Source organism: Panulirus ornatus, chromosome 43 (genome assembly GCF_036320965.1).
Source record: "Panulirus ornatus isolate Po-2019 chromosome 43, ASM3632096v1, whole genome shotgun sequence".
Classification (NCBI taxonomy): Eukaryota; Metazoa; Arthropoda; class Malacostraca; order Decapoda; family Palinuridae; genus Panulirus; species Panulirus ornatus.
In genome coordinates, this window is record NC_092266.1 from 12,548,861 (window position 1) to 12,563,225 (window position 14,365).

Below are 14,365 nucleotides of genomic sequence, written 5' to 3' on the forward strand. Positions count from 1 at the left end.
ATGGGAACACCACACACCCCTGCCACAAACCGACATTCCCTGGGAACTAATCACTCTCCTTTCTTCCAACTCGTATATGTGCCTTACATCAATGGTAAAAACTTTTCACTGCTACTAGCAACCTATCTCCTACACCATATACTCTTAAGACCTTCCAAAAAGCATCTCTATCAACCGTATCTTATGCCTTTTCCAGATCCATAAATGCTAAACACAAATTCATCTGTTTTTCTAAGTATTTCTCACACCTTCAAAGCCAACACCTGGTCCACACAACCTCTACCACTTCTGAAACCACACTGCTCTTCCCCAATCTGACGTTCTGTACATGCCTTCACCCTCTCCATCAATACCCTTCCATATAATTTCCCATAAATACTCAACAAACTTATGCCTTTATAGGTTGAACCCTCACCTTTATTCCCTTTGCCTTTGTACAATGGCACTATGCAAGCATTCCATCAATCCTCAAGCACTTCACCATGGTCCATACATCCACTGAATATTCTTACCAACCAATCAACAACACAGTCACCCCCTTCTTTAATAAAGTACTTATACCTAATATTTCTACCTGATGCTCCCCACCTACTATTCTATCAATTGCTCCTACCTTTTTGCCAAAAGGCAGGGCTAGCACATAGCACTCACAGCAGAAAAATCTATAGTTATATTCTGTCAAGTGTTATGCATGAGAAGGAGAGATTGTATGTTTGTGGACATAATGCCAGCAGTCTACATATTGGTGAGGCAGAAAGAAAAGGCAGCTGCCTGGGTCAAAGGAGTGCAACTTGATAACCACTGAAGTGCTTGGTCATTATGCAGCTGTCACTGACCCTCCTGATATCCAGGTGGGTGGCACCAGCAATATACCTCCTTGGTTGGTGTCTGCCTGCTAACTACTACCTGCTATGTATACTAGTATTGAATGGATCATTGGACCCTAAATCCATATGAATAGAAGAGTGTGGACATGTTGGAAATCAAATGCCTGAGGAGAGCAAGTGAAGTGGGTTGCTCATGTAAGAAATGACAGGTGTGGTAGTGAGCCTAGTCTGACTGGGAAAGCTGACTAGGATGTCCTTAAATGGCTGATACTGGAAAGGATGAGCAAAGAATGTAGTGCTTTAATAAATCAATATTTCATTTTTACAAGCCACAAATGAGAGGAACAAAATTCTAAAAATACTGTGATTTGTTTTCAGTCATATTCATCTGAGAACTTACAACAGGTTGCCAACCAAGGATATTCTTTGCTCTGGTGATATCTGGTTTGCGTCTCTGAGGGTCATCTTCCATAGCTTCTTTGTGAACAATATGGCTCTTGCCACCTACCATCTTGTGGATAATCACAGCAAATTCTGTAAATATAAAACAAACTTAAAAAGGGTTCTTTACTTCTGTACTGTGACAGTGCCCAGCTAAACAATTCTCACTGAAAGGATTTTTAAGCATATCTTTAATAGTAAAAACATCACTAATATCTTCAGTACCTATTACATAAACTTCATGATGAAATAAAAAAAGGTTTACACTGTGGTAATTCTGCAAAATATCCTCTTTTGAGGCACCTTCTAACATGTAAACAAACACCTGAAATCTGACAATAAACAAACCCGAAATCTATTACATTTCCCAATACAAATACACACAAAATAAAGTTTTGGCCCACTCTCAATGCTTAAAAAAGTTCTTACCATAGAGCAAAACCTGAAGCCACAAAGTAGCAGCAGTTTTCAGTCTTGCTTAGCCAGCTTCAGTTACTTCCTGCTATGTCAATAATTCAACCTCATCACAATAGGATGATTTTACCTTTAGATATTTCATACATCCTGCAGTTACGACTTCCAATTTCAGCAAAAAATATATGGACAAACCTTCAACCATAGAAATACAATGTAAACAAGCCGAACTAAAACTGCCTAAAAAAAATGCAGAGAAACATTCTGATTTGATGTGAAAATAAAATCTTAGTTCATCATTTACTGTATATCAGCTTCAAAAGATGTATTCATGATTTTTGCTAATTCTAAATGAAAAAAAGCTACTGATAGGTGAATGATTTCAACCAAAGCTAAACTGCAGTAGCCAGACACCATAATGTTTGTGAGTATATGGAAAGAACAGATAACATGATACCTTATGGGCCGTAACAACGTTTTTAGCAGCCAAAATCATAATTGTGGTAGAAAAAGATCATTTACTTATTATTTCATACTCTGTCGCTGTCTCCCGCGTTAGCGAGGTAGTGCAAGAAAACAGACAAAAGAATGGCCCAACCCACCCACATACACATGTATATACATAAACACCCACATATACATAACTATACATCTCAACGTATACATATATATACACACACAGACATATACATATATACACATGTGCATAATTCATACTGTCTGCCCTTATTCATTCCCGTCGCCACCCCACCACACATGAAATAACAACCCCCTCCCCCGGCATATGTGCAAGGCAGCACTAGGAAAAGACAACAAAGGCCACATTCGTTCACACTCAGTCTCCAGCTGTCATGTATAATGCACCGAAACAACAGCCCCCTTTCCACATCCAGGCCCCACAGAACTTTCCATGGTTTACCCCAGACGCTTCACATGCCCTGGTTCAATCCACTGAAAGCACGTCAACCCCGGTATACCACATCGATCCAATTCACTCTATTCCTTGCACGCCTTTCACCCTCCTGCATGTTCAGGCCCCGATCATTCAAAATCTTTTTCACTCCATCTTTCCACCTCCAATTTGGTCTCCCACTTCTCCTCGTTCCCTTCACCTCTGACCCATATATCCTCTTGGTCAATCTTTCCTCACTCATTCTCTCCATGTGACCAACCATTTCAAAACACCCTCTTCTGCTCTCTCAACCACACTCTCTTTATTACCACTCATCTCTCTTACCCTTTCATTACTTACTCAATCAAACCACCTCACACCACATATTGTCCTCAGTATTAAAGCAAAAAAAACATCCCACCCAACACTCCTTCTGCCTTAACAGCTGTCAGAAAAAGAAGCTGAGGAAGAACACTGTTTTGCCACAAGGTAATAATAATCTTTAATGTAAAGTAATACAAATACAACATTCTGTACCATATGTGAGAAAACATGGAAATATTAATTGTTTAACGAGCAGGTACTTTCTAATGAAAATATACATTAAAATATCCTGGTTTTAAATCAAATATGAGTGAAAATGTTGAAACATTCACATATTTCTTTTGTCTGTGTATCTGGATTTGATATAAACAAATATGGCATCTCCTCACAAGCTTTTCCTCTACTTGTTGAACTTTGAGCTAAGCAAGAAAATCAATTCATTTATAATGGTACCTTGATCCTCCCAAAACAAGCAACAGCCTAGCTTGAATAAGCTGTGTCAGTAATGTGGAAAACTATCAATCTTAACATAAACCTGGATGTGCTTATTGATGTGAGAATGGATGAAGTTCTGCTAAAGTGTCTTACTTTGACATATAATTATCATCTCTAATTACTAAAATAAGAAACAGCATAGCATACTGTACTGTTTTAAAACATGTCCAGGAATATCATGAAATTCATAAGCAAATACTTTCTATTGTAAATAGGCATGAAAATGCTCAAGCTTTCAACTTGCATAAGAGTAAAAATACTGTGGCATATGCACAGCTTCTCTGTCCCCATATCCAAATTTAACATAAACAAACATTGCATCCCCTGACATGCTTTCTTTCCACATTTTCAGTTTTCAGGTATGCATTAAGATTTTCTTGCTTAAAACCATATTTTATCCCCAAAATGTGTAAGAGCCCAGCAGCAGTGTTAGCTCTATGGAAAAATTATATCTTAATGCAAAACTGGATGTGCTTATTTTGTAATCTAGTAATACTGTTCTGTAGGTCAGAAATTAAGTCCATAAATATGATATGATTTCAATAAACAAGTACTTCTATTGTAAACATTAACCAAATGCTCAATTTTTTAGTTCAATACGAATGCAATGCATGGAATTCATCAACTAATGTATCAGGATTACACATATAAAACATAGTGAATAAGTGCTCCCATGCTCTCCACTGCCTGTTTTCAATGTTTTCTCAGCTATGGGATGGAGTTTGAAAGAGAAGTCCGAGTATGTTTGTGTGAAATACGTCTAAAACTTATCCTGTAGCTAACAACACATGGTGGATTACATTTGAGTAATTACAGTATACTGCTTTGAACAACCAAACAAAAACTTCTTTCATTACAAGCTAACCTCAACATGGTCAGCACTTAATTCTTTGCAATAGCTCTTGGCCTCTCCAAACCAAACCACTTTATAACCAAACAATAAACCAGAGCAGAAAAAATAATTCAACCCCTGCCTTCCACTTCAGCAACCCCTAAACTCTGGTGTTCCATCCCTCAGCAAACACTACTGTGACAAAATATATTCTTACTTAAATGACTGAACAAGCATTAAATGATCACCCCCCACATGAAATACAATCTTGAACTCTGCTGCACCAGACATACACCCATCTGAAACTACTTTTACCTTTCACAATGTGGGCATAAGGGGTGATAAAATGAAACAATTGTAATTAAAGAAAAATATCTTTCCTAACTTTTTTGGCAACAAAGGAAGTAGTACCACTGTCAAAATTGATATTTCTTGAAAACTTATTATCAGTACTTAAAACTGATAAATCAATCCATCTTTCTTTTTATTCAATATCAATAGAGTTTTCAATTTTTTTGCATAAAGGTATGCACACCATGTTTCCTCTTTTTACCTAGACACTCAGCACTGTCACTTATTTGCTTGTTGGAGACACTTACTTATAAAGCCAAAAACCACATATATGAGAGAAATACCTGAGAAAAGTACAGAGAATTATTGTCTCAAATTCAAAGTTTATTGTCTCAAATTCAAAGTTCAGAAAATCTTGTCATTTTGGCAGGAATCTCAATTGTGTGAGGATTTGGATTTTGAGCAATGTTGGACAATGGATGTCTAGACTGGAAATATTCTATCTGCATCACAAAAAGAAATCCTCAAACTTGGAAAGGTGCAGTAGATATAATATCTACTCTTCATCAGAAGATCAAGAAAATTGGGTGTTAATGAAAATTATTAAGAAACATTGGAAAGTAAAAATACAATTTTCATTATCAAAACAAACTTGCCTTCAATTGTATGTTCCTCTGGATTGCCAAGGTTGACAGGCAATGAATAATTTGAGTTCTGGAGTTTAACAAGTCCATCTACTAAATCAGTCACATACTGGAATGACCTTGTTTGCTGTCCTGACCCATATATCTGTAAATATTATGAATAACAGAATTACAAATTTTACTACAGTAACTGCCTCCGGGATTAAAGTAGAATAACAGGGCACTTATTACTTCATATTCAAGAAGGAGGATATCGAAAGTATCTGAAGACAGATATAAGTTCTTTGTGACTGACAGAGTCTGCCACCGCTATTCCAATTTAATGTGAATGGGAATGAATATGAAGGAGTTTGGGCATACAGATGAAATAAGCAATATTGCTAGGGCTGTGAAAGCACAAGATTACAGCAGAGCTAAACAACATGAGCTCTGAATCCTCTGAAAGCACTCAGAAATTGGAAGAAGTAAACTGAGAAGAGTGCAGAGGTCTCAGCAAGATATGGCACTTGTTACAATTTTGATGTGTGGATATGTGTGGATATGTGGTATACTGGGGTTGATATGCTGTCAACGTACCAAATCAAGTTATGTGAAGCATCTGGGGTAAACCATGGAAAGATCTGTGGGGCATGGTTGCAGATAGGGAACTGTGGTTTCGGTGCATTACACATGACATTTAGAGGCTGATTGTGAACAAATGTGGCCTTTTTGTCTGTTTTCCTGCCACTAACTCGCTGAAGCAGGGGATAGTGATGCTGTTTACCTGTGGGGTGGGGTAGCGCCAGGAATGGATGAAGGCAAGCAAGTACAAATATGTACATGTGTATGTATGTAATGTCTGCGTATATGTATGTATGTGTGTATGTGGGTGTTTATGCATATATATGTGTATATGAGTGGATTGGCCATTCTACATCTGTTTCATGGTGCTACCTCGCTGATGCGGGAAACAGTGATTATGTATTCATTTTTTATCATACTTTGTCGCTGGCTCCCGCATTAGCAAGGAAGCGCAAGGAAACAGACGAAAGAGTGGCCCAACCCACCCACATACACATGCATATACATACACGTCCACACACGCAAATATACATACCTATACATCTCAGAGACATATACATATATACAGATGTACATAATTCATACTTGCTGCCCTTATTCACTCCCGTTGCCACCCACCACACATGAAATGACAACCCCCTCCCCATGCATGTGCACAAGGTAGCACTAGGAAAAGACAACTAAGGCCACATTCGTTCACACTCAGTCTCTAGCCATCATGTATAATGCACCGAAACAACAGCTCCCTTTCCACATCCAGGCCCCACAAAACTTTCCATGGTTTACCCCAGATGCTTCGCAAGCCCTGAATCAATCCATTGACAGCACGTCGACCCTAGTATATCACATCATTCCAATTCACTCTATTCCTTGCACGCCTTTCACCCACCTGCATGTTCAGGACCCGATCACTCAAAATATTTTTCACTCAATCTTTCCACCTTCAATTTGGTGTCCTACTTCTCCTCGTTCCTTCCACCTCTGACACATATATCCTCTTGGTCAATCTTTCCTCACTCATTCTCTCCATGTGCCCAAACCATTTCAAAACACCCTCTTCTGCTCTCTCAACCACACTTTTTTTATTACCACACATCTCTCTTACCCTTTCATTACTTACTCGATCAAACCACCTCACACCACATATTGTCCTCAAACATCTCATTTCCAGCACATCCACCCTCCTCTGCACAACTCTGTCTTTAGCCCATGCCTCGCAACCATATAACATTGTTGGAACCACTATTCCTTCAAACATACCCATTTTTGCTTTCCGAGATAACATTCTTGACTTCCACACATTTTTCAATGCTCCCAGAACTTTCGCCCCCTCCCCCACCCTATGACTCACTTCCACTTCCGTGGTTCCATCCGCTGCCAAATCCACTCTCAGATTTGTAAAACACTTCACTTCCTCCAGTTTTTCTCCATTCAAACTCAGCTCCCAATTGACTTGTCCCTCATCCCTACAGTACCTAATAACCTTGCTCTTATTCACATTTACTCTAAGCTTTCTTCTTTCACACACTTTACCAAATTCAGTCACCAGCTTCTGCAGTTTCTTACACGAATCAGCAACCAGTGCTGTATCATCAGCGAACAACAACTGACTCACTTCCAAGCTCTCTCATCCACAACAGACTGCATACTTGCCCCTCTCTCTAAAACTATTGAACTCACCTCCCTAACAACCCCATCCATAAACAAATTAAACAACCATGGAGACATCACGCACCCCTGCCGCAAACCTACATTCATAGAGAACCAATCACTTTCCCCTCTTCCTACTCGCAAACATGCCTTACATCCTCTATAAAAACTTTTCACTGCTTCTAACAACTTGCCTCTCGCAACATATATTCTTAATACCTTCCACAGAGCATCTCTTATCAACTCGCCTTCTCCAGATCCATAAATGCTACATCTTTTCTAAGTATTTCTCACATACACTGTTCAAAGCAAACACCTGATCCACACATCCTCAACCAATTCTGAAACCACACTGTTCTTCCCCAATCTGATGCTCTGTACATGACTTCACCCTCTCAATCAATACCCTCCCATATAATTTACCAGGAATACTCAACAAACCTATACCTCTGTAATTTAAGCACTCACCTTTATCCCCTTTGTATTTGTACAATGGCACTATGCATGCATTCCGCCAATCCTCAGGCACCTCACCATGAGTCATACATACATTAAATATCCTTACCAACCAGTCAACAACACAGTCACCCGCTTTTTTCATAAATTCCACTGCAATACCATCCAAACCCACAGCCTTGTTGGCTTTCATCTTCCGCAAAGCTTTCACTACCTCTTCTCTGTTTACCAAATCATTCTCCCTAGCCCTTTCACTTCGCACACCACCTCGACCAAGACACCCTATATCTGCCACTCTATCATCTAACACATTCAACAAATCTCAAAATACTCACTCCATCTCCTTCTCACATCACCACTACTTCTCACATCACACATATACATACATATACATTTCAACATATACATGCACAGACATATACATATATACACATGTACATATTCATACTTGCTGCCTTCATCCATTCCCCTCACCACCCCACCACACAGGAAATAGCATCCCTTCCCCCTCAAGTGAGGAAGCGCCAGGAAAAGACAAAAGGCCACATTCGTTCACACTCTTTCTCTAGTTGTCGTGTAAGGAATATTTTTTCTATCAGGCAGTGTTACAAAAGTTTATACTCCGTTCCTATTTTCATCATAGTTTATGCCAAGTGCTATGTAAATTTATGGTAACAGTGTGCTTTCAACTACAGCTTATCTTATCTCATCTGAATATAGTCAAACAGAATTATTGTGTAAACTGTTGTAGAAATGGTTCCCATTTCATCAATTCCCCAGCATCATAAGTGAAAGAAGTCTATATCAAATATCAAACATTTACAATATCTTTGTAATTTGTGCCTTGTGAAAACATATGCATTCACTAAAACTGGTTTACTTTGTGGCAAGAAAGATCAGCATTTATGAAGATATGATATGATAATGACTGACCTTACTCACACCACAATGATCCACACCATACCAAAACAGGTGAGTATCCAAGGAGGGAGCCTTCATCCTTATTCATAATAATGATGATTAACAAATCAAAATTGTTCTAACCATTTCAATCCCACAAAAGCAAAAATAATGTATATCTATGCATAAGTAGCTGCTTCAACCATTTACACTAGCAACTGATGAAACAACCTTATCAGTTTTACCTCTTCCTAAAGCAAGGACACATGTTTTTATTGACATCATTTTCTCTGCTTGCAAAAGCTTGTTTCACTAAAAAATATCTTCCTAGATTATTGCTACTAGCTGTTTTAAGTTATCAAATATCATAAATTTACTTTCATTCAAAACACATTGATATAAACTTATTTCTGTACAACAGCTGTATTCAGCTTTATGAGAATCTGACTAACATCAGTGTCCTAAACTGAAATGCATACAACTCAAAAGCTGCTAAGTTTTCTACGTTACAATGTGCTCTTACAGGTCTGCAAAAAAACTTGCCTGCCTACCCCATACATTTTCAAAGGCAATGTTACTTTTACATTGAAGTACTCTTGTCATCTTCCCTTTTGCCTTGACTGCCATCTGCAGATGTCTGGGCCTGGAACTGGTAAAGTTCCTGAAGTATTCTAGGACCATGCTTTGGGTTCATAGGGTCTTGATCTCCTGAATGAGGCAAGGCAATGATGAGGCATTGCAAGAAGCAGCCACCTGATTGTGCATTCTGAGCACCCAGTGCACCTAAAAATCTCCCATGTACCCACATTTTCTTGCTACCAGGAAAGAATTCGGGCCTTCTCCCACTTAGAAAGGTAAGAGCCAACTATCTTGAAGCACAGGTGGAAGAAATACAGTACCCAGAACCAAAATTCCCAAAGGGAAGTGGCAGCCAGGAGGAGTAAAGAAAAACAATCCTTCCCTCTTGATAGCCTGGGACACACTGCGGTAGGCTGCTGATACTTACACCATTAGAAGCACCAATCTTAGTGACCAGATGTACCATGATTTCACCTTGACAGTGTCAAATGCTTACTCACACAATAAACATAAATATTAGTTGTGTATCGCTTCTGAAAATATATGGGAGGAAGACAATGCATTTTGCAGGCACGGTATACACCACAGGTGCTTTGAGCTCTACATCACTGTCTTTGCAAGTTCAAAATTCACTACCCCTCTTGCAAGTTCATAATTTTCCCCTCTTGTAAGTTAATAATGCCTTTCCCATGACCACATCCTGGACATATGCTTCTTCCAAGTAGCACAGAACTCGCATTATCAAAGAACACTTCATAATACTGCATACAACCAACAAAAATCTTTTAAATAATCACTCTACTTGACCAACACAATTTTGATCAACAGTTCAACCTTCACAATTAGGATACTGAAACCAATAGTTACTCATTTTGAAATAATAAACTGATTCTGGTTTAAGTCATTCTTTAAAAATGTATTTAACTTACTGTAATATCCTGGCCAGTAAGTGCCTGAAGGATGAAGTTCGAGACAACTCTCCCATCATTCATATGCATACGAGGGCCATAGGTGTTAAAGATGCGTGCAACTCTTACTTCAACATTTTCCTGCTTGTCATAAGAATAGGCTAATGTCTCTGACACTCTCTTGGCCTCATCGTAACAAGCTCGAGGACCTGAGAATCATCAGTGCATGAGGGGGAAAAGTATGGACCCTTCATAATTCAATGAATATCTAATGATAGTTTACAAACAAACTATATCATGTAAATTACTTCATACCAAACTCTCTCTCTCTCTCTCTCTCTCTCTCGAATTTTTGTTGCCAACACAACATAAAACCATCTGCAAGTATTTGCTAAATGGCTGGAAGTAAACAACAGCGACAATTACAAAGCATGCATAGAAGATCAGAGCAAGGCTAAGAGACAAACTAGAATCAGAATTATAAGGAGAAGTGAGTATATCTAAGAAGTCAATGTGAATGAACTGAGCAGAATGAGTGTCTGTTTATTTTATGAAAGGCCATACAATATATTAACCCATGTTCTTCTGTAATACTTCTTAGCTGTTTTCTACATCAGTGAGGTAATGCTGAGAACAAAGAATGGCCTCATTTGCTCAAATCCATTCTTAAGGTGTAATGGAAGCACACTGAAACCAAAGCCCCTTATCCATAGTCAAGCTCCAAAGTCCTTTACATTTTTCCTGCATATTTAGATGAAATCCTTGGTCTCCCCCTCCTCCCTCTACTTCTGATACATATATCCTCTTAGCCTCTCCTCACTCACTCTATCCATATGTCCAAACAATTACATCATACTGTGTTCAGCTCTCTCAACTATACTTTTCCTACTATCATATATCTTTCTTATGCAATAAACTCTCCTCACAACAAATACTGTCCTTAAACATTCTATTTATGTAACATCCACACTTTTCTGAGTTTTCCATTTAGGGTCCATATCTCACATACATATGCGCACCACTAGAATTCCTGTATTACTAAACATAGCCATCTTTGCCCTAACAGACAGTGATCTCTCTTTGTGCACACTCCTCAGTCAACTCACTGCATCTTCATTTGGGAAATATGTAAGAGAAACACATGAAAATTCCAGAAACTGACAGAGATAAAGAAAAAGCCAGTGAGGAGGCATCCTCACCCACCCTGTGGTTCACTTCACCTTGGTTCCACCAGCTGCCATAGCTTCTACCAGGAATCTAAAACATCCTACTTCCTCCACATTCATTCCACTCAAATTCACATCCAGACAAACCTGTGTCTCTCAGGTTGTAAAAATTATGTACGTATCTGTATGCATAGTTGTCATACAACTTATCCTACTTTTCATTTCTTTGGTTCAGACAGTGACAAGTCTTTGACTAGAATTGGTTCAACTCAACAACATCCTTGGTCTCACCATTCTCCATCCTCCATTCACTTCTGATATGTATACCCTCTTAGTCAACCTCTCCTCACTCACTGTATCCATATGTCCAAACCATTACATCATACCCTAATAAGCTCTTTCAACTAAACTTTTCTTATTATCATATCCTGTTCTCATACAATCATTTCTTAATCAACCCTTCTCATAATAAATACTTTCCTCAAACATTTCATTTCCATGACATCCACACTCTTCTGTATTTTCCATATGGGGCCCACATCTTGCATCCATAACAACACCACTGGAACTATATAATATATACTACCAAACAAAGCTATCTTTGCACTCAGTGACTTCTCATTACACATAATCCTGAATGCACCCACCACATCTTCATCCAGTACATATGTATGAAAAAGTAAAAACTACACAAACTCACAGAGATAGAAATGAAGATAGAAAGGAGGCATCCTCACCCTCCCTCATAGTTCCATTAGCTGTTAGGTATCTAGATCACCCTACTTTCTCCAGGGTAATTCCTCTCACACTTACAATCAGACCAACCTGTCTCTCTTAGGCTGTGAAAATTATATACCTATCCATACAAATAAATGTCATGCAACAAAACATACATACTTCTCATTTATGGTTAGGAAAGCAACAAGTCTTTGACCAAAATCAGCACAATACTCTTACTTGCATGATACAAAACAATGAATAAGCTGGAGCCTACCTTAAACTTCAGCTGCTCTCACTGACAATTCATTTGTATGAATGAGAACTGAGATGCTACATAGTAGCTTTACAGCTCATCTCCTTTGTAAACATTTCTTTTTCATACATACATTTTTCTTTTGCTTCCTACTTCTATGTCAAGCTTCCAACCAAATCTATTTTTTGTTTAATTTACAGCATACCTACTTCTAACTCTCTGAGTCATGATAAAAAAATATAAAAGTTATATGAAGGTCTAAAGTGGAAAACATATTACAAGAGGTTCAGTGAGTAAAGAAATTCAAGGGTTCAGGATTTTCTTTATGTGATTCACCACAAGACTTATAAAGACATTATAGACACTCACCAATGGGATTGACGTGGCCCCAGTACGACTCAGTCTGCGGATGCACTTCTGGATCACCATACACCTCTGATGTGCTGGCAATCAATACTCTAGCTCCCACACGCTTAGCCAATCCTAAAACAAATAATATTCACCACGATATAATGTTTCATACTCTTGTATCTATTAAATGTATCTACAAGCTCTTATCCAGTTTTCTAATCTATTTGTAATCTGCACCTTCAGCTCAACTTTCAAGATTTCACCAGTAATCATAAGAAGGGTTTTCAAAGAGCCACTAAACTGTATTTGCCTTGTAATTCTCTGATTATTAATAATTTCTACTGAATTTCTTAAAGTTCTTTTACTGTGCAAGTTATTCTTTTTCTCTGAACTGTTAATCATTTCCCAATATTCATCACTCCAAATATATATTCTTCCTTTTCTGAATGTCATACTGAATGATATCATTCACTTTCAATAGAGAAAAAAGCCATTATCAAACTTCTAAGAAATACCAGTATGCCAAGCACTGGTCAAGGTTTGTCCAAATCTGATAACTACAGACTATCTATCTATATCTCTGACACCTATTCCCTTCAGGAATTCCCCCAAGGGTATGGCCACAGCAAAAGAGTCTTCACAACTGGCGAACTCCATTTCTGCTTTTTAGCCTTTAATGCCTAATCCTTAATAGGTTACAGGCAAAGGTCAACTCTAGCACAGTGTTTTCATATTTCCTACCTAATATTCCTATCAACTACTTTTACCTCATATTCCAACCTTCTACCTAATGCTCTCAGATTTTTCTTCATAGATTCCCAATTAGAGATGGGACGTGCAGGAAAGTCTAACTACAACTACGACTGTGTATTTTTTTTTTTTTTTTTTTTTGTAATCTTAAAACTACAGCTTAATGTTCCTTCTTACTACTTCCATCTATTGCTCCAACCATTTGCCAAAAGTTGGGAGAGCACATAGTGCTAACTGCAGGAAAATTTTATTAACAAAAAATCAGTTGTACAAGTTATGTGTTGTCAGGTGTTATGTGTGACACGGAGAGATTTCATGTTTGTGGACAGAGTGCCAGCAGTCCATGTGTGGAAGGCTAAAGAAAAGACAGCTCCCTGGGTCAGATTAGTGCAACGTGACAACCAATGAAGTGCTAGCTCACTATAACTGGGCTGGTATCCATCAAGTCTGGTTATCTGATTATTGGACCTATAAACAGAACTTATAATCATTCATATGTTAATAACTAGAGAGACTGCTCTACAGGAATATGTAGTCATTTTTCTTCACAGTGGAGTCCCTCACTGCAATTCTCAGTAGCTGGTATTGGACTTTGTAAAAAGTATCATCCCTTTACAATGTCAGCTTAAATTAGAGGTACATTTGCAAAGAAAATTTCATTATATAGCAGCACAAAGACATGAATGTATGTAGCATTAAATATATCTATACATCTATCTATTACCATTACTCCACTTCCAATTAAATGGGGCATATCAAGGACATAAGGCTCTAAGCACCATTTGCACAAATACTCTGACCATACTCAGCATGTTATACTAAAACATGAACTCCCACTCTTGTAAAAGTGCTACTTTATTTTCATTATTTTTTTTTGTAAATGCTAAGTTGATTCATAAAGTGAGGCCAAC

At 38.2% G+C, this 14,365-nt stretch overlaps 2 protein-coding genes across 4 annotated transcripts in view; both read right to left on the reverse strand.

The window, feature by feature from the left end:
- Positions 1-14,365, reverse strand: part of LOC139762322 (DNA repair protein XRCC3-like) — a 214,418-nt gene that overhangs the window by 152,242 nt on the left and 47,811 nt on the right. The window lies entirely within an intron of this gene.
- The window catches only part of Uxs (UDP-xylose synthase), a 49,061-nt gene that overhangs the window by 8,019 nt on the left and 26,677 nt on the right, over positions 1-14,365 (reverse strand). For all 3 annotated transcript variants that reach the window (XM_071686960.1, XM_071686959.1, XM_071686958.1), the window contains exons 5-8: positions 12,723-12,836; positions 10,236-10,423; positions 5,173-5,305; positions 1,228-1,361 (exon numbers count right to left, since the gene is read on the reverse strand). In XM_071686960.1, coding sequence (XP_071543061.1) covers positions 1,228-1,361; positions 5,173-5,305; positions 10,236-10,423; positions 12,723-12,836 — 569 coding nt within the window. The remainder of the gene's footprint in view (positions 1-1,227; positions 1,362-5,172; positions 5,306-10,235; positions 10,424-12,722; positions 12,837-14,365) is intronic.